This window comes from Rhinoraja longicauda, chromosome 13 (assembly GCF_053455715.1).
Source record: "Rhinoraja longicauda isolate Sanriku21f chromosome 13, sRhiLon1.1, whole genome shotgun sequence".
NCBI classification, from domain to species: Eukaryota; Metazoa; Chordata; class Chondrichthyes; order Rajiformes; family Arhynchobatidae; genus Rhinoraja; species Rhinoraja longicauda.
Genome location: NC_135965.1, coordinates 17,645,166 through 17,670,756, shown reverse-complemented (window position 1 = coordinate 17,670,756; position 25,591 = coordinate 17,645,166). Strand labels below are relative to the sequence as shown.

The 25,591-nt window shown below is 45.3% G+C and overlaps 1 protein-coding gene across 3 annotated transcripts in view; it reads right to left on the bottom strand.

The window, feature by feature from the left end:
* LOC144599484 (glycogenin-1-like) overlaps positions 1-25,591 on the bottom strand; it is a 58,589-nt gene that overhangs the window by 4,680 nt on the left and 28,318 nt on the right. For all 3 annotated transcript variants that reach the window (XM_078410439.1, XM_078410440.1, XM_078410442.1), the window contains exon 5: positions 8,045-8,171. In XM_078410439.1, the coding sequence (XP_078266565.1) occupies positions 8,045-8,171 (127 nt within the window). The remainder of the gene's footprint in view (positions 1-8,044; positions 8,172-25,591) is intronic.

The following is a 25,591-nucleotide window of genomic DNA, read 5'->3' as shown; positions in this document are numbered from 1 at the left end:
TGCTCTTCTTGCTGCTACCATCAGGCAGGTGGTGCTAAAGCTTGAAGTCCCACACCCCCACGTTTGGCTAAGGTCAATTTACTCACGAGACTGTTCAAAGAGCAGAGTGTAATAACGTTCTATAAACAGGGTGATCAATTTACGTAACAATCTGGCACGTGCGGGGTTCAACAGCTTGCCTCCCACTGTTATCTGACTCTTAAAAGTACTTCCCATAAACTAAAGATAGACACAAAAAGATGGAGTAACTCAGGCTGCATCTCTGGAGAGAAGGAATGGGTGACGTTTCGGGTCGAGACCCTTCTTCAGACTAAGATGCATTCACGGTCTTCCAATCTACCTCTTGCATTTTTTTAACCCGCACATTCTCTGTTGCTGTAACTTTATATTCTGCACTCTATTTATATTTTACCCGTTATACCCTCCCATGGTGCGATCTACCTGGGCAGCACACAGACAAAACTTTTCACTGTATCTCAGTACACCTGACAATAATAAACCAAGTACCAAATTTGGAGCAGTTCTGTTCACCACATTACAGGAAGGATGTGGAGGTTTTGGAGAGATGCAGAAGTATACCAGGATGTTGCCTGGATTAGAGAGTATTAGCCAAGAGGAGAGTTTGGACAAACTTGGATTGGATTTATCAGAGTCACTGCTCAGAAGGGCAGCCAGCATCATCAGAGACCCCACACCACCCTGGCCACACACTCTGCTCACTCCTGCCATTGGGAAGAAGACAGACACCTGAAAACTGTAACATCCAGGAACAGCTTCTTCCCTGCAGCCCAAGCTATTAAACAGTTCAGTGTGTACATTGATCTATACACATACATATATACACACACATATACACATATATAATGCAGGTATAGATAATTTTTTTGTTAATTACATTGATTATAGAGTACTATGTTTACATATTCTGTTGTGTTGCTGCAAGTAAGTATTTCATTGCTCTATCTGGGGCCATACGACAATAAAATAATTTTGACTCGTGTTTTTTCTGGAGCGCTGGAGCCTGAGGGGTGACTCGGTAGAAGTGTATAAAATTATGAGAGGCACAGAAAGTGTAGTCAGTCTTTTTTTCCCCAGGGTGGAAATGTCAAATATTAGAGGGTGGGGTGTCAAGGCAAGAGGGAGGGGGAAGGTTTGACGGAGATTTGCAAAGTAATGTGTTTTTCATTCAACACAGTGAGTGGTAGGTGCCTGGAATGTATTGCCTGGGGAAGTGGTGGAAAGAGATACGATAGTAATACCCGAGAGGCATTTGGACAGTCACAAGAACGACAGGGTACGGAGAGACACTGATGCTGTGCAGGCAGTTTAAATTGGCATTGTGGCCAGCACAGAAAAAGATGGGCCGAAGGGCCTGTTCCTGCGCTGTGCTGTTCTATGTTCCCTCCCCTGGAGCTCTCAGGGGCAGGATAGCATTCCATCAGGCAGGGCCTAGAAAGCCGAAAGGAGGCTTTTGTTCACTTTTATCCAGGGAAGACTTCATTCATGGTTTGGGCTTTAAATAACCCGGCTATTCTTAATCATGTTATCTCAGCAGATGATCGGCAGCTGCTGCCTTCAACCTCAACCCTGGATCACACCGGCAAGGAATGGAATTTTCACTTTGGCGCCGAGCTGTGCCAAAATGTACAAGACCTTAAACCTGTGCCACACGAGGAGATATTCTCAGTTTGTCACTGAACTTCCTCCCATTACAGGTGTGTGTATGGATGGGTTCCATCAATACATTCATGCCTGATATACGGACATCACTGCAAAGTGCCTTCTCTACTCCATCGCCCATTGTGTCTGAACTGTGGGGGCAGGTTAAGAGTGACACCGATGGGCGTCGGGTTGGATACAGATAAGACCAAGGCTGACAAGTGTCTTCTCCTGAAGTGCATGGGTGAACCCAATGTTGCAACAATCTGGTAGTTCTATGGTTGCTATTAAATGAGATTAGCATTGTTTAAAAAAATTGTAGATTTACGAATCATCTGAATTTAGTTCAGCTTAGTTTAGAGATACAATGCGGGAAAATGGCCCATTCGGCCCACTAAGTCCACTTAGTTCTATGTTATCCCAGTTTTGCAACCTGCACACTGGGGACAATTTACAGAAACTAGTTAACCTACAAACCTGCACGTCTTCGGAATGGGGTGAATGTATAAACTCCTTGCAGATAGTACCTGGAGTCAGGGTCAAACCTGGGTGTCCGGTGCTGTAAGGCAGGAACTCTACCACTGTGCCACCCATTTAAAACTCCTGTCATAGTGGGACTTGAACTCGCATCTTTGGATCAGAACCTTATGCTACCACTCATGTAAGTTAACCACTGCACCACTGAAAGTCCCTCCACCCACTTCATGCTCAATTACTCCCTATTTTTCACACCTATTCCTTGGGAAGGCCAAACTATTATTCTCAACCTTGGGAAAAAAAACTGCATTGTCAGAACCCTTTCACACAATTACAATGCAAGATTAATCTTTGTCTCATTGACAGTGAGTACTTAATTTTAAACCTTGTTTGTGCCTCACACAAGTTCTCCATCCTGATTCGCAAAACCCTGCCTGATTTGAACGAGTTGGACCATTTACACATGCTCTTAAAACAGGACAGCACAGGAATGGGCCCTTTGGCCTACAACGTTTGTGCCGAACATGATCCCATGTTAAACTGATTTCATCTGCCTGCACATGATCTTTTCCCTTCTATTTTCTGCACGTCCACGTGCCTATCTAAAAGCCTCTTGAACGCCAGTATCGTATCTGCCTCCACCACCACCCCTGGCAAGGTGTTGCCCTGCTCATCTCCATTAAATACTTTCTCCCTCCCACCCTCTAATGTTGGACATTTCCACCCTGGGTAAAAGATTCTGACTGTGCACCCTATCTACGCCTCTCATTATTTTACATACAAGTACTCTGGTGGTGAACCTGTATTAGGTTTAAATTTATTATTGTCACGTGCACCAAGGTACAGTGAAAAGCTTTGCTCTGCATGTTATTCGGGCAAATCAGAACACTATACATAAATATAATCATCCAAACTCAAGTACGATAGGTAGAGCGAAGGGAAAGATACAGCGGGCAGGACAGAGATCTCACCATTATAAAGCAATTGGCCTTGTTGGAGTCAAGGGAGTTTAATTGTCATGGGTACTGAAAATAGAATAAAATTCTTACTTGTAGAAACAAGGAAGTGCTGGTTTACCAGAGAAAGGCACAAAGTGCTGTCTGGAGTAACTCAGGCAGCACCCCGACGGACTCTTCTCCAAGGCCGACCCTATCCATGTGCTCCAGGGATGCTGCTTGACCCGCTGAGTTACTCCAAATTCTTTCATGCACTAGCATAGCAGGTCAGTAAACATAGTACTCATAGATAACATAAACAAAAAAAGTAATGCATTGAAAACCCCTATATTAGTGCTTTCCCCTAGCATTAGTGCTATTAGGGGAAAAGTCCTTAGTGCAACCGAGACAGTTTGTAGTTTAGATGGTGTTTGTAGTGTTCAAGAGCCCGATGGTAGCTGGGAAGAAGTTGTTCCTGAATCTGGAGGTTCATGTTCATAAGTTCTAGGAGCAGAATTAGGCCATTCAGCCCATCAAGTCTGCTCTGCCATTCAATCATGGCTGATCTATCTTTCCTTCCCAACCGCATTCTTCTGCCTTGTCCCCATAACCCGACACCCATACTAATCAAGAATCTGTCGAGCTATATCTTAAAAATATCCATTGACTTGGCCTCCACAGCAGTCTGTGGTAAAGAATTCCACAGATTCACCGCCCTTACGGGGTCAGGTCACGATTTTCAGACTCCTGCATCTTCTTCCCGATGGCAGGAATGAAATGAGAGCGTGGCCAGGGTGGTATGGGTCCATGATGATGGTGGCTGCCATTTTGGGGAGTGATGGCCATGAATTGGCAAGGGAGGTAGAAGAATTGATGAGCATTCGAGTGGGTAAAATAGACAATGGGATTAGTGTAGCTGCCTACTGGTCTGCATGGATACGGGAAGCTGAAGGGACTGTTCCTGTGCTGCAGTACTGAAATTTCCCGTCGTCAATAGAAACTGCTGCATCAGAGCCATCTTTCTTACATGGGCCCCATGCCAACTTTGAATTAGGCTCAGAAATACTATGAACCGGCAATTAAAAGGACTGCCTGCTTTTGTTAATGGGTATGTTCTTACACTGGCCAAATACCAGATACCTTTTAACAGTAATTTTTTGAGCAGTGTTCCTCCTCCAGCCACGATGTCAGAGGAAGATGGAACGTTAATGAGTCTCAATTCAGAGAGCAAGCTGAAATTCTGAACCCTTTGGGACCGGCCTAAATGAATGTAATGGTAGATCCCGTAACCCGCACTGCACCTTACCAGGAACCTGCATAAAACACAGGCGGTACCCCGCTCAAACTTCATCCCAGCTACTACAATGCAAAACGCAGGCCAACATTACATCATGGCACTGAGGTGGAGCTGCATTGTTTGAGCTGCAGTCTTTCATCAGAGACGCTAAGCCAAGACCCAGCTTGCTCCCTCGAACAGATATTAATGATTCCAAGACATAATTTTGAAGAGGGTCTTGGTTAAAACTTATCCCTCAACTATGGCAGGGAAATCATATCCTTGGACTTTCAAAAGGGCTTCAATAAAGTAACACATGACAATGTGCACTTGGAATTGGATCTTTAGGAGGTGCTGCCTCAAAAAGGCAGCTTTTATCAAAGACCCACTGCACGCTGACCCACACTCATTTCACTCCTGTTATCAGGAAAGTGGTATAGGAGTTCAAAACCCATGACTACCAGGTTGAAGAACAGCTTCTTCCCAACAGCCAGCAGGCTCTTGAACACTGCACAACACTAACCTCAACTATGAACTTCTGTGGACTGTCCTTGGTTGCTCCGAGAACTTTGGGATTTTTTTTGTACCCGCATTGGGGTTATAAAATTTATTGACATTTTTGCTTATTATATATCCACGCAAATTATGTCTACAGGCCTGCGATGCTGCTGACGGTAAGAATTTCATTGTTCTGTTTGTCCATACATATGGCAATTAAACACTCTTGACTCTTAAAAAGCAAAAAAGCAAAAGGAATGTGTAAAGTGTCACATTATTAAGTTGGACAAAAGTGTTGTTTCAGAAGGTTCATTGCAAGGAACACGAATGATACTCATGCTATATCAAGGGTTTGGACTCAGTAACGGATGACTCTGTTATTAACTTTACGGATGATTTCAAAATGGTGTTTGACTCCAACATAACGCAACAACATCAGAAAACTGGGCAAACAACGACGGCAATATGTTAGAACTGACATGGAAAGGAATGAAACAGAAGAGCAAAGTGATCTGGAGATACAGATGAAGATCTCACTTATAACGGCACCTTAGCAGTAGGCTTATTGCATTCAAGAGTAGGGCACAAAAATGCTGAAAATACACAAAAGGTCAGTCAGCACCCATGGAGGGTGAAACAAATGTTTCAACTGCCTTGGTTTCTCTCTGCTGATGCCGACTGACCTGTGGAATATTTCCAGCATTTCCTGACTTTTGATGCGATAAATGTTTCCGCTTGCAGAAGAATTCAAAACTATACACAGATATAAGAGTCTGAAAACTGTAATGTCCAGGTTCAGTAACAGCTTCTTCCCAATGACCAGACTATTGAACACGGCAAACTTCAACTAAACTCCAAACTGTGAACTGGCTGGGTTGCACGAGGGACTTTGGGCTCTGTTTAGCTTTTACACTCTATTGGGATTTTATTAATTGAACTTCTTTTCCGTTTGTTTATTATACATATTATCTATCGAGTCCCATGTTTACAACCTGTTGTGCTGCTGTAAGAATTTAATTGTTCTGTTTCAGGACATATCACAATTAAACACTCTTGACTAAAAAGGCAGCAATAAAGAGAAAAATGTCATCTAACAGGGCTCAAGTTAGATAGTGTATGTGGAGACCGCAACAGTTAGTACTACAGATCAGGGTGGCATGGTGGCACAGCAGTAGAGTTGCTGCCTTACAGCGCCGGAGACCCGGGTTCGATCCTGACTGCGGGCACTGTCTGTATGGAGTTTGTACGTTCTCCCCGTGACCACATGCGTTTTCTCTGAGATCTTCGGTTTCCTCCCACACTCCAAAGACGTACAGGTTTTCAGGTAAATTGGCTTGGTAAATGTAAAAGAATTGTCCCTAATGCGTGTAGGATAGTGTTAATGTGCGGGGATCACTGGTCGGCGCGGATCTGGTGGGCCGAAGGGCCTGTTTCCACGCTGTATCTCTAAACTAAACTAAGGATCAACAACTTCTCAAAGGTCCCAGGCCTGAAATGTGAAATCTACTTCCCTCCAATTTCCTGCTGTGTCCAAAAAGGAAATGAAGGTTCTTCAGTCTGAAAATGACCTGAATGTGGAACTTGCTAACACAAAGTAATCGAGCCAAGTGCCTCACATTGTTTCAACAGAGAAAGGAAATTGGCCAAAGCTTGAGAGAAAAATAGAAAACAGGGAAAAACAAAAATGTAATAGTTGTTGACGCGGGCGGCCCAGTCAATCGTGCAAACCAACCTCCTCCCCAACCATAGATTCCACCTACACTTCACACACTCAGAATGTAGACAACATCTCTCCTCCGTGCGCCACCTGGACTCGCACTCATTTCTCCCCTCCCCCTCCATTCTCTCCTCTAGCTTCACAATTTACAACTCTTCAATTCTTTTGTCTTGCACTTTCTGCCTTTTCATTTCTGGCCTTTGTCCACCCGTCTCCCGGTTGCCAAACATTTTAATTTCCCTTGCCATACTGACCTTTCCCATACTGGGCCTCCTCCACTGTCAGAGCGAGGCCACACTCAAATTGGAGGAACAGCGCCTCATATTTTGCTTAAGCAGCCTACAACCCAGCCAGTTGATGAACTCAATGAACATTGATTTCTCCAATTTCAAGTAACCTTGCATTCCCTCTCTCCCCCCAGTAGTCCTACTAGTTCCACTGTTCGCATCCTTGTATCCTTTCGTTATCACCTCTTCAGCCAATAATGGGCCATTATGGGCTCCACCCTTCCTTGGTGATTTGTTGCCGGCCCTGATTTCTTCTGACCTTTTCTTACCTCCAGTTCCCTCTCCTCTACTTTCAGCCTGAAGAAGGGTCCCGAGCCGAAACGTCATCAATTCTTTTTCTCCAGAGATGCTGTCTGACCCGCTGAGTTACTCCAGCACTTTGTGTCTATCCTCATTCCATTCAAAGTATTGATTGGCGATACAGAGGTCTGAGTCACCCAGGAGATGTGAAAGGCACTATATAAATAAAACACTTAAAACAAAATCATTATCCCTCAAGCTAGATAATGAACCGCGATAAGATTATTTTGTGGCATGAGCTAGCAGCCAGGGATTTGTGCTCATTGTAAAAGATGGATGGAACATAGAACAGTACATACAGCACAGGAACAGGCCCTTCAGCCCTCAATGCCTGTGCTGAACACAATGCCAAGTTACACTGATCTCATCTGCCTGTACATGATCCAATATCCCTCTATTCCCTGCACTTCTTCCACATGCCTATCTAAATGCCTGTGAAACACCGCTGTAATATCTATCTCCACCACCACCCCTCCACTACCATCACTGGCAATGTTCCAGGCCTGTGTAAATAAAACATGACCCACACATCTCTATTAAACTTTCCCCCTCTCATCTTATAGCTATGCCCTCTAGTGTTGAACATTTCCACCCTGGGAAAAAGATTCTGTCAACCCTATCCATGTCTCTCATAATCCACCTGGCTAAAACCCTGTAATCCAGGCATCATTCCGGTAAACCTGCTCTCCACCCTCTCCAAAGCCTCCACATCCACCCCATAATGGGGCAACCAGAACTGCAAGCAATACTCCAAATACAGCCTAACCAAAGTCCTATAGAGCTGCATTGTGACATATATTCAATGCCGCTAGCAATGAAGGCAAGCACACCGTTCGTACGCCTTCTTAACCAGAAGCCTGGCAGGTTTTGAAGAGAGCATCCTGCTAGTACTTACTGTTTGAATGCAGGAAGGTAGGAATAAATGGCGACACTGCTCAGATTGTAAATGAAGGGAAGGTGCTTATTGATGTCCGCTGTTGCCCAGCTGCTGAAGAAGCTGTTGAGTAAACCCTGGTCCCCACCTAAAACAAAGGGAAAAAAAAAATTTAAATGGAAAATGGTGTCTGCCATTTTAATAACCATTACATTCACGCGACAGCTGCAATGTTCTAAATGCTCCAATGCTCAATGCTTCCGATTGAATTATTTATCCCGTAAAGAGAGATCAAGTCTTTGCGGCACAGAAAAGGGCCATTCGGCCCCTCACTTTCATGCTGACCCCTTTTTGCCCATCTACATTTAACTCAGGTCATCTTTACCCAGTGAAGTTTACAATAATGAGGGGTGCCCGCATGAAAAGATACCTGGGCATTGATGGAATTCAACTTTTATTAATGGCAACTGATAAAATTGATTGAAAAAATAAACAAAGTGCTGGAGGAACTCAGTGGGTCAGGCAGCATCTGTGGAGGGAATGGACAGGCTTTGCCAAGGACCCTTCTTCAAAACAAAATTGATGTGTAGATTAATGTATTCATGATGGAGGCCGAGAAGGGAGGTGAGGGGAAAGGTGAAGAGTCCAAACCCGAAGCGTCGCCTATCCATGTTCTCCAGAGATGCTGCCTGATCCGCTGAGTTACTCCAACACTCTGTATTAACCAGCATCTGCAGTTCTCGGTTTCTACTAGAAAAACATCTCGGTCAGAGGAAGGAATCCAAGCAACCTGCAGCCAGTTCTTCCAAAGCCAAAAGAATGCCCTTTCCCAAAACAGCATGACATAACTTTGACAGTTTTACACTGAAGACTTTATTTTAACATGTTGGTGCAAATTGCAATGAGTATTACATAAATAATTAGATCATTAAATACACTCCAAACAGGGACAGGGTCAGGCTGACTAGAGGATTGTGCGTGTAATGCCGTCTACTCTAGGTCATACAAGTTATAATTTAGAGGCCATAACGTACAAATTAAAGTTAGAAATCTTTGGGCAAAACTGATGCTAATAATCGACAGCACACCAGAGAATTAGGGGTCAACATGAATCTGTACTAGTGCTGGAAAGAGCACAGGGAAGATTTAAGAGGATATTGCCAAGACTCCAAGTCCTGAGCTTTAGGGAGAGATTGGCAGGGTAGAACTTAATTCCTTGGAACGCAGGAAGCCGAGGGGTGATCTTCGAGGTGGATAAAATCACCAGGGGAATACTGGAATTAAAGTCTGAGATGAGGAAGAGGCCGGAACTGAAAACTCTTCACCTGTACCTTGGTACATGTGACAATAAGAAAACTAAAGTATACTATGAAGGAACTCAAAAGCCAGGATGAGAATTCCAAGACCAAGGCACTGATGTGTTGGAAACACAAGGGGTGTCGGATGAAGTGAACTTCTCATTGGTTCTCATAGTTCCTGATGGCACAGAAGGGCAGTCAGCACCTTGAGTTTCTCAGTGTTCTCCCATCCTCTGCATTCCCAGACATATCTTCCAGCAGCCTCTTCCGATAGAACGATTCTATCAACAACTAGAGAGCGGTCCTGAGCTACTACCTACCTCATTGAAGACACCATCTTTAAATCGAACTTTATCTTGCCCCAAACGTTATTCCCTCTGTCATGTATCTTTACACCGCCGATGGCTCGATTGTAATCATGCATTGTAATCAGGAGCCCAGAACCAGAGGCCACAGTTTAAGAATAAGGGGGAGGCCATTTAGAACAGAGTCACGGAAAAACTTTTTCAGAGAGTTGTAAATCTGTGGAATTCACCGCCTCAGAAAGCAGTGGAGGCCAATTCTCTGAATGCATTCAAGAGAGAGCTAGATAGAGCTCTTAAGGATAGCGGCGTCAGGGGGTATGGGGCGAAGGCAGGAACGGGGTACTGATTGAGAATGATCAGCCACGATCACATTGAATGGTGGTGCTGGCTCGAAGGGCCGAATAGCCTACTCCTGCACCTATTGTCTATTGTCTTTCCGCTGACCGGTTAGCACAAAACAAAAGCTTTTCACTGTACCTTGGTACACGTGACAATAAACTAAACTAGCCAACTAACCAGCTAGCAAAATATCCAACTAATCCATTAACAAAATAACCAACTCCGGTGCTTATTAAGACCTGAAGAAGGGTCCCGACCTGGAACTTCAGTGCCATTTCTCTCCACAGATGTTGCCTGACCTGGGAATTTCTCCAGCGCTTTATTGTTTAGCTCAGGACCACACCTATCATCGCTCACCTAGAGATCCTACTGTATGTTTCATTTTTTTTCCCCCTTAGTACCTAATCAGATGTACAGCACTTTGGTCAACGTGGGTTGTTTTTAAATGTGCTATACAAATAAAATTGACTTGACTTGACTTGTTTAAGGCGTCAACAGTCGAACAGAGTGTTGAGTAAAGTTGCAGAACAGGCTTTCCTTCAGTGGACACATTCATCAAGAAAACTGTTCAGCAATTTCCAGCCACTTCCCAATATTCAGTAAAGCCGACAGTTTAAGTGAGCCAACAATTAACTGCCACCCAGCCAACGACAAGTAAAATTATGTAATCGTCTCCCACAATGTAATGACCTTGGTGTCTGCTCTCCCAATTGATATGCTACACTGTACACGACTGCAGTGGTGAAGTTAGGTGACTTGGCAGTTCAGATACTCACAGGGCGGGTGTCGTAGTGTTGTTCGGCCGGATATGCCTTTGTCATGTCCGAACCCATTGTCAAGTTGGAGCGGGACAATTCACCTAGTTTTCCTCTTATGTTTTGACTGTCATACATGTATATAAAATTATGAGAGGAAAATAGAGTAAAGAGTCAGAACCTTTTTTCTCCATGGGCGGAAATGTCCAACGCCAGCCAGTTTAGTCGAGTCCCGAATTGTCACCTATCCTTTTTCTCCAGAAATGCTGCCTGACCCACTGAGTTACTCTAGTACCGAGTCCATTTTCTTCAGTATAAAGCAGCATCTGCAGTTCCTTTCTACACACCAGTTGAGTTTAGTTTATTGTCACGTGTACAGTGAAAAGCTATTTTGTTGCGAGCTATCCAGTCAGTGGAAAGACTATACAAGATTACAATCAAGCTGTCCACAATGTACAAATACAGGATAAGGGGAATACTGATTAGTGCAAGATAAAATCCAGTAAAGTCCGGTTAAAGACAGCCCAAGGGTTTCCAATGAGGTAGATGGTAGTTCAGGATCGCGCTCGAGTTGATGATAGGATAGTTATACAGAGCACAGCTATAAAATGAGAGGGAGGGAAAACATTTAATGTTGATATGCAGGGCCACACATGGGTGCTTGGAACAGAATTCCAGGGGTGGTGGTGGAAGCAGATACTATAGTGGCGTTTAAGAGCATAGCTATAAAATGAGAGGGGGAGGGGGAAATGTTTAATGTTGATATGTGGGGCCACACATGGATGCTTGGAACAGAATGCCAAGGATGGTGGTGAAGAGAAATACTATTTAAGATGCTTTTGGATAGGATCATGGAAGTGCAGGGAATAGAGGGGATATGGATTATGCATAGGTAGATTATTTTATCATGGCATCGTGCTCGGCACAAACATTGTGGGCCGAATGGCCCGTTCGTATGCTGTTCTGTAGCTGCAGCTTGCTAGCCTTTACTGAAGGGTCAATCATACCAGGGGGCTTGGAAGTCACAGTCAAGGATGACAAATTCAGGCCCAACCTAATCGGCAACATGAAAGTCCAGAACAAGCAGACAGAAGCAAGAGGGTGACCGAAATCCTTCCTCGAGCACATTCCTTTTAATAATATGTGATACATACTCAGTTTCCGATACTTGTACAAACTGTATTCACATTTGGTGGACGTGACAATAAAACAGGGTTCACTCTCCTGGTATTCAAGACACTATCCCAAGAAGGTGAAAATAAATCAAGAGCAGAGCTTCAAAGATGGGAACACATGTTTGCAGCAGTTTTTTTAAACGACAGGCCAATAGTTAACAACCAGGAATAACCAGGTCGAAACACAAGGAACTGCAGATGCTGAAATCTTGAGCAAATAAACAAAGTGCTGGAGGAACTCAACAGGTCAAGCATCATCTATGGGGGGAATGGACAGGTGATGTTTCAGGTCAGAACTATCAGTATGAAGAAGGATCCCGACCCAAAGTGTGCTCTATCCATTTCTCTTGGTACGTCACTTGGTAACCCCTGCATTCCCTCTCTCCATCCCACCCTCGCCCTAGTTGCCCTGCCAGTTTCACTGTTCGTATCACCTCTTCCACAGCCAACAATGGATCATTGTGGACTCCACCTTTCCAGAGTCATCGCTGCCAGCTGATTTGTCTGTAGCTTTTCATACCTGTAGTTTCCCTCCTCTAACTCTTAATCTAACGAAGGGCCTCGACCCAAAACATCACCTATTCGTTTTCTCCAGTGATGCTGCCTGACCCACTGAGTTACTCCAGCATTGTGTCTATCTTTGGTGTAAACCAGCATCTGCAGTTCCTTCCTACACAATAGTCTTAATGATCTGTATGCAAAGCGAGAATTTCATTGTACCTCGGTACACGTGATAATATAGTACCATTGAAATTGAACCTTGATGTGGATGGGAGCTTATAATTAAGAGAGAGTTGGGGCACTGAGACAACTTCCTCTGAAGGACGAGAACATAAACAGGTTTGGAGGGATATGGGCCAAAGGCAGGCAGGTGGGATTAGTGTAGCTGGGATAGTTGGCCGGTGTGGTCAAGTTGGGCCGAAGGGCCAGTTTCTACGCTGAATGACTCTGAAATGCTGGAGGAACAGAGAGGCAGGCACGCAGCCTCTGTGGAAAGAGAACCCAGTCATTGTGTCAAGGCAGGGACCATTCCTCAGAGCTAGGAGAGTGTGGAGGGGGGTAGCTATCAAAGCACTGCTGGGGGGGGGGGGAGAAGAGGGGGGTGGCAGAGGGAGGAAGAGCGAGGTACAGGACAAATGGGACCAGGTTGGGTTTGTTTAATCCTTGAAGACAGGAAAGTTGACGATTTCTTGTTGCTACAGGGTTGAAGGGCCTTCAGTTTAAAATTGTTACTAAAATTGAGAGATTAGCAAAACCAATCCTCATGCGTTGAGCCTATTAGATCCTTGAGAAGTGTGCAATAAGGATAATGGAATCTGAGACAACGGCTAAAAGGAGAAGTAGGCAAATACTTGCTTCAGGTTTTAATGAGTACTCGAGCATTTGTCCAATAGTATGCAGTGTTCGGTTCAGTGGTATAGCATAGAAACAGGCCACCGAGTCCGGGCCGAACCGGGATCACCCAAACGCTAGCTCGATCCTACACACGAGGGACAATTTACAGAAGCCAATTTGCACCTCTTTGGAACGTGGGAGGAAATCGGAGCACCCAGTGAAAACCCACTCGATCACACGGAGAATATACAAACTCTGCACAGACAGACAGCACCAATGGTCAAGATTAAACCTGGGCCTCCGGCACTGTAAAGCAGCAACTCTACCACTGTGCCACTGCACCTCCCCAGCAGACCAAATGATCTCTTTCTGCATGGGACCATAACTTTACAGCAGCAAAGAGAACACACCGGAGTTATCTCCTGCGCTAATGAATTGATCATTAATAATTCACTTGGCACTTTAATTAGATCCGTCAGTTCTAATCAGACCAGTCCCCTCACAAAGGTCCATGCAGCATGTGACCTGCAGAGAAGAGTTAAGGTGACAGAGACCCATTTTACAGACAGCAAAGCAAACAATGTAATCAGTCTCTATTCACAAAATGCTGGAGTAACTCAGCAGGTCAGGCAGCATCTCGGGAGAGAAGGAATGGGTGACGTTTTGGGTCGAGACCCTTCAGTCTCCATCAGTCTCCCACTATTTCCTCTCCCACTCACTCCATTATCCACCCTCTCTCATCACAACACTCTCCCTCTCTACGTAACTGCATATTTGAAACAGATGTTCAGAACCAAACCCCTGTAAATGGAAAACCTGATCAAACAAGAGGTAGCGGGTAGAAAATACGACATCAAAAAGTCGAGGAAGACCAGAGTTTTAAGAGAGAGGGGAAAGAAATGGTTTTGATCCTAATGTGAATTAGCAATACTGCTGGGATTTTTAACCAGGGGTTCGAGGAGAGAGAAATAGCAGGAACTGAAGGATAAACTTTTGTTTATTGCATATAAGCAATGCCTTTCAAATTTTTAAATGCATTTCACACCTAATCGCCATGTATGTTCAAGATCAAAAGCTTGAATGAGAGGGGGGAAAAGATTTAATTGGAACCTGAGGGTACACTTTTCTTTTTACACAAAGGATGGTGGGTGTATGGAACGAGCTGCCAGAGGAGGTAGTTGAGGCATGTACTATCACAAAGTTTAAGAAACGTTTAGACAAGTACATGGATCGGATAGGTTTAGGAGGATATGGACCAAACACAGGCAAGTGGGACGAGTGTAGATGGGCAAGTTCGGCCGAAGGACCTGGTTCCATGCTATCTCACTACGGCTTCAAGTGTGCACCACCAGACTCAGAAACAACCATCTCCCCAGCATAGCAACATTATTCTGGAGCAACTCAGCGGGTCAGGGAAAATCTCTGGAGAACATGAATAAGTGACATTTCGGGATGGGACAACTTTTTCCTGTTATCAGGCTTCTGAACGATTTGTCCATAGGCGAAGGTACTGTCCTATCCACCTCTACCCCATTGTGGACTTTGGACTTTTTCTGTGGAACTGATGCACGACAATGCTGAGAACTATACTCCGCATTCTGTACCTTCCCTCTTTGCACTATCTATTATACTCTGGTTTGACTGGATTGCATCTATGCATAGCATGTCTGATCTGTTTGAATGGGCAGCATAGGGTTTCCCCCCGGGTGCTCTGATTTCCCCCCACACTCCAAAGACGTGCAGGTTTGTAGGTTAATTTGGCTTCGGTAAAAATGGTAAATTGTCCATAGTGTATAGCATAATGCATTGGATTTAGAAAGGCCTGTATCTCTAAACGAAAGCAAAAAGCATGCAAAATGAAACTTTTTACTGTACCTCGGTACACATGACAATAATAAGCCGAAACCTAATATGGTCTCTTCCATGCAGACAAGCTAAGCACATACTGGGGGACCACTTTGCAGGACACTTCAGTTCATTCCACAAGAGCAACCCTAACCTTAGTTGTCTGTGACATTAATTTTCCACCCCCACCCAATCCTATCTGTGACCTCTTGTAACATTCCAATAATGTCCATAGCAACTCGACAACGTGCCCTTCCATCTGAGCTCTGAGCACAACGCTAGGTAACCAGTCTCTTTCTCTCTCTAGAGTTCTATTGTCATTTTTACTGAAACATAACATTGAAATTCTTACTTGCTGCAAGTCTTGCCAAAGAGATATTTCATTTCCAATTTGTTCCCTGGTTTCCTGTCTGACCTCTTTCTGGCTGCCAGCGTTTAAAGCAATTGACAACTTTAGTCAGCACTTTTTAAACGAGGATTTACGAGGATGTTGCCAGGACTCGAGGGCCTGAGCTAAAGAGAAGAGGTTGAGCAAGCTAGGACTCTATTCCTTAAAGTGCAGGAGGACGAGAGGTGATCTTAGAGAGGCGTACAAAATCACGAGAGGAATAGATCGGGTAAACACACTTGCCAAGAGCAGTCTCTTGCCCAGAGTAGGAGACTCAAGAACCAGAGGACATAGGTTTAGGGTGAGGGGGGAAAGATTTAGTAGGAACCGAGGGGTAACTTTTTGTTTTCAACAGAAAGGGTGTCGAGTGTATTTAACGTGCTGCCGAAAGAGGTAGTTGAGGAAGATGGTATCGCAATGTTGTAGAGACATTTGTATAGGTACTTGAATAGGATAGATTTAGAGGGATATGGGCCAAACGCAGGCACGTGGGACTAGTGTAGTTGGGACATGTTGGTCGGGTGAGGGCAAGTGTACAAAGATGTACAGGTATGTAGGTTAATTGGCTGGGTAAATGTAAAAAATTGTCCCTAGTGGGTGTAGGATAGTGTTAATGTACAGGGATCACTGGGCGGCACGGACTTGGAGGGCCGAAAAGGCCTGTTTCCGGCTGTATATATATATGATATGATATGATAAGTTGGGCTGAAGGGCTCCACGCTGTATGACTCTATGACCTCATCACAGATTCTTCACCAATCCTCCCCCTTTTTGCAATTAAGGACACCATATTGTTTGATTTATCATGACGAGTCATTGATCTGAAATATTAAGCATTTCAGAGTGATTTCAGGCATTTTCAATTTTTGTTTCAGATTCCAGCATCTGCAGTTTTTTTTGTTTCAGTTAATGTGTAGTCACGATTGCTTCCTTGGCCACAGAAACGGTAAAGAGCCGAGTCAATGGGTTTGATTTTGCTGGCATTGGCCATGGGATGAACACTGACCAAGAAAATTAGCCTTTAACCTGTCCTTCACCCTGAAGTACATTGGGACCATTGTTCCTTGCCTGATTAGGCAGCCATTACACGCTGGGGAGGGGGAGGAGTGGGGGTGGGGTGTGGAAGGAGGCTGTTCATAAAAGCTCAGTGTACCCATTTCATTTCAAAAATCCATTGCTCACTGACGGGTGAATTACCAATGTAGAGGAATCAAGGACTAGGGGACATAGGCGAGAGAAGTAAGAATTAATAGGGACCCAGGGGACAAGTTTTTCTCCAGTACGCATATGGAACGAGCTTCTAATTGAAGCGGTGAGGCAGGTACAATAACTACATTTAAAAGGCATTTGGACAAGTAAGATGCATAGAAAAAGGTTTAAGGGATACAAATCACAGTGGGGAAATGGGATTAGCTAAAGTGGGCATTGGGTCAGCATGGGAGAGTTGGGCTGAAGGGCCCGTTTCTCTGCTGTACGAGTCTATGATTCTATGAAGGAAGCAAAATAATTGAACCAAAAAACTGCCCATCATTTATTCAGTTCCACTTACCACCTTCCTCACTATTCAGATTCTGGATCTGCAACCACTCGTCTTTCACTTATTACCTTGCAGCCGCCATCACTACCCCATTCCCTCACCCGTCTCCATTTGCCCTTTTGTCTCACTCCTAACGTTTATAGAACATAGTACCGTACAGGAACAGGCCCTTCAGCCCACAATGTACGTGCCGAACATGTGAAGTTAATCTTCACTGTGACTGCGTGGGTTTTGTCCGGGTGCTCTGGCTTCCTCCCACACTCCAGAGGCATGCAGGTTTGTAGGTTATTTGGCTTCTGAAAATTGTCCCTAGTCTGTAGGATGGAAATAGTGCATGGGGATTGCTGGTTGGTGTGAACTCGGTGGGCCAATGTGTCTGTTTACATGCTGTATCTCGAAACTAAAGTGTAGATTTAAAAAAATTTCAAGGGCCAAGTTATTCAGATGATTTGAAAGAGTAGAACAATTTGTAAAGCAAATGGCAACGGATGCGTTAAGAGTCTCCCAGCAGCTGCCCTTGCTCAACCGACCAGTGTGATCAATTGTCCTCGTTTAAATCTCCATCCTCCTCTACACAATTACTTCAGCATTTGACCTTGGACGCAAGTCCTGCATTGTCCATGAACTAGCATTATCAATCTGTCCAATACCCATTGCAAAACCCCAGAGGATGTAACAATGATTTGCCTGGACTGCCCAAGGCAGGGAGAGCCTGCAATCAACAGTGAATCAATGTGTGCAATGGACAGGTGTGAGATTCAGTCACAGATTTACACACTCTTCAGACCGTGGCATCAGCAGGCAACCCATTTCTCACTAGGCTGGAATGTTGCAACACTAACTCCCCCTTCCATTCCCACACCGACCTTCCTGTCCTGGGTCTCCTCCACTGTCAGATTAAGGCGCTGCACAAATTGGAGGAACAGCATCTCATATTTTATTATATGGCAGCTTACACGCCGGTATGAATATTAACTTGTCTAACTTCAGGTAACCCTTGCTTTCCCTCTCTCTCTCCATCCCTCTCCCTTCCTAGTTCTACAACCAGTCTGACTGTTCCCTTGACTAAATTTTTATCTCTGTATGCTTCGTTATCACCTTCTCCTAACTAACAATGGTTCTACATTTTCTTTGAACTTTATCCTCTTTGATGTCTCGTTTTCACACCTTACACTTCCTTATGTCTGTGTCTCCCTCTCCCCTGACTCAGTCTGAAGAAGGGCCTCGACCCGAAACGTCACCCATTCCTTCTATCCAGAGATGCTGCCTGTCCGCTGAGTTCAGCATTTTGTGTCAATCTTAGTTGCAAATCAAGTCAAGTTTGACATTAATTAAAACTAGCAACCTTGCACATTTCCAGGGATCATGCCAAACTGTCTAGATTAGCTCATGGTCATATGTACCAGGGTGCTGTGCAGGCATGTGAGAAAGAATTGATGGCAGAGAAATGAAATGGTGGATACAAGGAACTCCAGATGCTGGTTTACAAAAAAACACACACGCACACAAATTGCTGGAGTAACTCAGCAGGTGAGGCAACATCTCTGGAGAACATGGATAGGTGACATTTCAGGTCGGGATCTTCCTTCAGACTGATTTTAGGCGGGGTGGGTGAGGGGAGGGAGGTGGATGGGAAAACTGGAAGAGAGATGGGGCTGGACAAAGCCTGGCAGGCAATAGGTTGGTACAATTGCAGGGGGTGGGGAAGGTCTTTAAAAAAAAAATAGGCAGATGGTGGTGGACAAAGGCCAGAGATGAAAAGACAAAGGGTGAGACAAAAGGATTGAAGTGTTGCAAATTGTGAAGGTAGAGTAAGGAATGTCGGTGGAAGGGGAGAGAGAGGGGAGAGTCCAGGTGGGTCACAGGGGAAGGGGGAGAAGGAGGAAAGAAAGGAGGAAGGGGAAGAGTTGTATCGTTACCTAAAATTGGAGAATTCCAAAATGGTGACTTTGGGCTAATGGGACTGGCATTGACTCGATAGGCTGAATGGCCTCTTATGCTGCAGGAAAACATTAAGTGTGCAAGTTCCCCTCCAGGATGCACACTATCGCAGCTTAAACACTAGTCAAGTCCCTCAACTCCATGTCAAAAGGCACTGTGGGAATACCTGCAATACCCACTGGGCTGAAGCGATTTATCACTGGCAGCTCCGATTAAAGCCATTTAAAAAGACGCTGAGGTTCATTGGCAAAAGACCCTGGGAATCCAAACAGAATGCATGCAGCAAGATCTGTACCCAATTTTATTTTGTAGTTCAAAGAGACATCTTTGGTGCAGTTACACCTGGCTCCAAGCCAGCTGTTCAACATGCCTGCTTCAGCTACACTTCAGAAAGGGAAGCCACTTGGCAGTTAAGGCAGATAGATCAAAGGGGAAATGATTTCTACTTAACTGCATTATTACATCCACATAAAAAGACATAATTTCCTTCAGGTACCACTTAGTTAGCTCAGTTTGTGCAATGCTAGTCAAAGTAGCCAGCTATCATGTACACAAAATGCTGGAGTAACTCAGCGGGTCAGGCAGCATCTCTGGAGAAAATAGGTGACATTTTGGGTGGAGACCCTTCTTCAGACTGAGTTCAGCAGGGTGACTCCAGCATTTTGTGTGTAACTTCAGTGTAAACCAGCATCTGCAGTTCACACACGCACACTCACACAGCTATAATGTACAGCTGGCTCCTCTGGTGATATTGTGTACAGAAACGCTTCCAACATTGGTCTGACCACTGCAGTAGTCCTAAGCACCATTTTGAAGCACAATACAATGCAACAGAATGCAATTTAAAAAACCAATCTGCAGTATAGAGATCATTGCCCAAGACACGAGTACGTGTGGAGGAGAAAAGGGAGTCACTCAAGCAGAAATGTGGCCGCCTGAAGCGCACCATTTTATCTGGTTTATCCCAGCCAGGACAGCTCAAACTGCACGGCACACAAATCATAATTGATGGTACTCCACTCTAATTATAGAATCTCCACTTTCAGAGTGGAAGGCTTATTTTAGGTTGGGTCTGTGCAGACAGTGGCACAGAAAACAAATGAGAGAATCTTGCTTCATGGTGGTGGGGTAGCAGCAGCCCATTGAATAAAGCCTGTCCTTATCACACAATCACTGTTGACATGAAACACGACAATAACCAGAACTGCTGGCCCACAGAGGAATGCCTTTGGAATCCACCGGAATCACTGCTCTCTTGGCAAAATCCAGCCAGCCAAGCTAGAGTTGTTCCAAATTGCAGATTTTTCCTTCTGAGAGACATTGTTGTCTCTTGGCTCTGCCACCCCAATTAAAAAGGCGCATTTTGTTTTCACAGAGTCTGTCAAGCCATTTCTCCAATGCAGAGTTGATGCCACAGACAGACACTTCATTCAGCAAGCTCCAATTAGATAGAATTTCTCAAATTCTCCAAGGTAGAAACAAAAGCTTTTTGTCAACATCCATCGAAGAGCATGAAAATGCTGATAGTGATAAGATTCCAGAACACCGCAGATATGGTGTAAACTTACTTTACACCTTAGATACAGTGTGGAAACAGGCTGCTCAGCCCACCGAGTCTGCGCCGACCAGCGATCACCCTGTACACTAGCACTATCCTACGCACTGGGGACAACTTACAATTTTACTGAAAGACAATTAATCTACGAACCTGTATGGCTTTGGAGTGTGGAGAAAACCCACGCGGTCACAGGAAGAACATACAAACTCCACACGGACAGCACCCGCAGTCGGGATTGAACATGGGTCTCTGGCACAGTGAGGCAGCAACTCAACCGCTGCGCCATTCTTGACCAGATGTTGACCATCACCTTGGCACAACATTCCAGAGGGTAAACTATAGAATCTGGGTCAAAATCTTTGTTTAGTTTAGAGATGCTGCATGGAGACAGGCCCTTTGGTCTGAGTCTACTTGTACCATCAATCACCTGCTTGCACAAGTTCTTTGTTATCTCACTTTCTCATCCCCCTCCCTACACACAGCGGGTCAGGCAGCATCTCTGGAGAGAAGGAATGGGTGACATTTTGGGTCAAGACCCTTCTTCAGACTGATGTCAGGGGAGTGGGCGGGACAGAGATAGAAAGACTGGTGGGAGAACTGGGAAGGGGGAAGGGATGGAGAGAGCGAGGGAAAGCAAGGGCTATTTGAAGTTAGAGAAGTCAATGTTCATACCGCTGGGGTGTAAGCGGCCCAAGCGAAATACGAGGCCCCTGTTCCTCATCCTGACATAAAGGTCCAATTGGGAAGGGGAGGGGGAGTTAATGTGCTGAGCAACCGGTAGCTTACACACCATTGGTATGAACATTGACTTAGAAACATAGAAAATAGGTGCAGGAGTAGGCCATTTGGCCCTTCGAGCCAGCACCGCCATTCAATATGATCATGGCTGATCATCCAAAATCAGTACCCCGTTCCTGCTTTTTGCCCATATCCCTTGAAGGGCCTGTTTTTGTGCTGTGTGTCTCTGTGGCATTAAGATATACCCTCTAACTTCAAATATCTTTTTCTTTCCCTCTCTCCATCCCCTCCCCAGTTCTCCCACCAGTCTTGATGTCTCCAACTACATTCTCCCTGTCCCGCCCACTCCCCTGACATCAGTCTGAAGAAGGGTCTCGACCCGAAACGTCACCCATTCGTTCTCTCCCGAGATGCTGCCTGCCCCGCTGAGTTACTCCAGCATTTTGTGTCTACTTTCGAACTAAAACATTACTCAGATTCAGTCTCCACAGCTGCCGCCCGACCCGCTGTGTGCTTCCAGCATTTGTTGTGTTATTAAAGATTATGCTTATGCTTCTAACTCGGATTGTGTGTAGGTCCTACACTGCCCGTTTAGTTTAGTTTGGAAAGAGTTCGGTTTAGAAGGACACAGCATGGAAATTGGCACTTCGACCCACTAAGTCCACACTGACCATCGATCACCCGTTCACACTAGTTCTGTTATCCACTTTTCCATCCACTCTCTACACACTCAGGGCAATTTACAGCCAGCCAATTAACCTCCAAACCCATCGCCTCTTTGGGATTTGGGAGGAAACCAGAGCACCCGGAGCAAACCCATGCGGTCACAGGAAGAACGTGCAAACTCAACACAGACAGCTCCAGAGGTCAGAATCGAACCCAAGTCTCTGGCGCCATGAGAGTTACAGATCCAGGATCATCAGCATCTGTGGAAGATGTACAGTTCCAAGGGGTAGAAAAAGAGGAATAAAGGGAGTGGAAAAGGGGAGATAAAACGTACAAGACAAAACAAAACAGTACAAGACAAAGGTAAAGACACTGCTGCCATTGTGTTCAAAGGGGATATTCTCATGTTCCTCCTACTTTAAGCATCTGATCACTAACCAAGTATTTATATATTTTTGACTGCAGTATAAAGGCCAATTGCATGTTTCCTTATGTGGAGAAGGGAGTTCAGTATAATCCAAAAAGATCTAGTGAACTTTCTTTATATAGTCAGAGCTGCAGGAGGAAGAGTTTGGAGCATTTGATGGGTTGATTCAGAGATGTATTTATAGTTAGTCCTCTCACTGCTATTTACTTAGTTAGGTATTCCCTGCCTCTCCGTCATCAGCTCAATTGTGCCAGAGAGACCAGGTCATGAAGCTTTAATAAGTGGCCTTGGGGCCTGTGTCACCACCTTAGCCTGTCGGTCAAGTACACACACGCACAGAAAGCTAGTTTGCTTACAAGCCGCAGGGAGCCTCCTACAGTTAACTGGAAGAAATCAATGCCATCAATTGGCTTCCTAATTAGGGTCCTGAAATTGAAGCTTTATATAGGACCTGCACCAGGGGGAGGTGGAGGGGAGCACGGTGGTGCTGTGGTAGAGTTGCTGCCTTACGGCACCAGAGACCAATGTTCAATCCAGACTACGGGTGCTGTCTGCACGGAGTTTGTACGCTCTCCCAGTGACCGCGTGGGTTTTCTCCAGGTGCTCCGGCCTCCTACCACATTCCAAGGATGTAGAGGTTTGTAGGTTAATTTGGCTTTGGTAAAATCGTAAATTGTCCCTAGCGTGTAGGATGGTGCTGATGTATGGGTGGTCACTGGTCAGTATGTTTTTACATATCTGTTGAGCTGCTGTAAGTAAGAATTTAGTTGTTCCGTTTCGGGGCATCTGATAATAAAACACCCTTAGCCTCTACTAGTTGCGTTACTGGTCTTACAGGAAGGCCAGTGCTGCCCGTTTGAAATATTATGGCAAAGAGATTCCTCGTCTACGGCCGTTTCCTCTTCCGTCTACTGGCATTAACCTTTGCATGCACTCGCTTCACACCCAAGGGTGAATTACAGATGCCAATTAAGGTACAAATCTTTGGAATGTGGGAGGAAACCTACATGGCCACAGGAAGGATGTACAAACTTCACACAGAGCAGGGGTCAGGTTTGAACCCCAGTCTCTGGCACTGGGAGGCAACAGCTCTACCAGCTGCACCACTGGTTTTGCAAGGATTAGTGTTCCCAGATTGAAATACCTCGTGCTGGAAATTCCTGTTCAACTGTCCAATGGCATCAAACAGGGTGGTGTGTTACTTTAATAGTATTTTTTCTACAAGTTCTGGTAAAGATAGCATATTTTATTATGCAAGATTCGCAGAAGAATACGGTTAGGCTTTCTTGTGTAACACTACAGTGTCAGAGTTAGCATGTGCTAGTGTACTCAACTACAGCAAAATCACACATCTACAGCGGCATGGTGGCACAGTGGTGGAGTTGCCGCCTTACAGCGCCAGAGACCCGGGTTTGATCCGGACTAAGGGTGCTGTCTGTATGGAGTTTGTACGTTCTCCCTGTGACCTAGGTGGGTTTTCCCCGAGATCTTCGGTTTCCTCCCACACTGTAAAGTCGTACAGGTTTGTAGGTTAATTGGATAAGTTAATTGTCTCTGGTGTGTGGGAAAGTGCTAGTGTATGGGGATCGCTGGTCGGCGCAGAATCGGTGGGCCGAAGGGCCCGTTTCCATGCTGCATCTCTAAACCAAACTAAACTACCAGCTGTGAAATCGGGAGCTGGCCCTATACACAATGTAAAACGCACTCTTCTAATTGCTGGAGGGTGCTGCTGCCTTGAATAGGCAGTGTTGCTGACTGCTCCCAAGGTTGCAGGGAGACTGGTCAGGCTGCTGGAGGACAATGGCCACTTTGTACAAGGGGGTCATGGAGACCCTCGCGGCGACAGGCAGGAGCTCCTGGTGAGAGGATGTCAGGAGGGGTCTCTGCTGGAAGACAGAGGAGATAAGTTCAAAAAAGGATAAAATATACTGGAGTAACTCAGTGAGTCAGGCAGCATCACCGCAGAACCTGGATAGGTGATGTTTTGGGTCGAGATCCTTCTTCAGACTGTGCATTAACCGGCATTTGCACTTCCTTGTTTCCACATCCGCTCCACTGTGAAATCTCAACGTATGCCTACTTTGAAGAAGTTTTCTTGCTCTCTTAAACAGGGCTTCTGCAACTTCCACTCCCCCTTTGAGTCCAACCTGAAACCCAGAGATGCTGCCTGCCCCAATGAGTTACTCCAATACGTAGGTGTACTTTTGGTTTAACTTCGCGTCACATTCAGCATTGACATTGAGGGCCAGTTCCTGTGCCGTGTTTGATGCTCTGATATTTATTCCAGGATAGGCTGCTCTTTGGGAATGTTTGCAAGGTAGGAACTTCAAATCTCTGCTTCCTTTTCCTATGTGCCCAAGAAAAACGATGTATTGCATTGTTTAGGGAGACTGCAGCCTCGCTAACGTAGCAGTGGGCAGCAGGTTGCACGACTGTTGAGATCAACAGCCCAGCCTTGAACAATCCCAAGACCAGGGAGTTGAAAGCTACAGGCATGGCACAGTGGCACAGAGGTAGAGTTGCTGTCTTACAGCACCAGAGACACGGGTTCGATTCTGACCACGGGGGCAGTCTGTACGTTCTCCTTGTGACTGGGTGGGTTTCCTCTAGGTGCTCTGGTTTCCCCCCACACTCCAAAGACGTTGGTTCATTGGCTTCGGTAAAAATTGTAAATTGTCCCTATTGTGTGGGATAGGGATAGGGATAGTGCTAGTGTACAGGGTGATCACTGGTCGTCACGGACTCAGTGGGCCGAAGGTCCTGTTTCCACGCTGTATCACTAAAGTCTAAAGATAAAGCATCACAGGCATGGGTGCAAGTGGGTATTTCAGCTTCCAAGAGATCACAGATGTTAAGGGAGATTGTTTCACATTGTATAAACATTGCTCCCTTGGGAAGACCAACTACGAGCATGGTCGCCTTTAAAATCTGGATGGATAAAGTCTTGGCTACCATGTTCCTTTGTGCCTCCTTCAACATGGTCCCAGAGGTTGCCCAAAGCGTCTCTATCTCCACATCATGCAGGGGACAAGTGCTCAGTACAGACAAATCTTCACGCAAATCCAGCTTTACCCAAGAGAAAATGTGGCTGATGATACATAGTCCTGTGTGCAGCCAGCAAGCAGTCAGATGGTCCGGCCAGCAGCAGAACCAAGGACTAGTTGCACCCTGGCCACTCCCTCATCTATCAGGTAACAGGTATAGAAGTGTGTAAATGCACACCTCCAGATTCAGGGACAGTTTCTTCCCAGCTGTTATCAG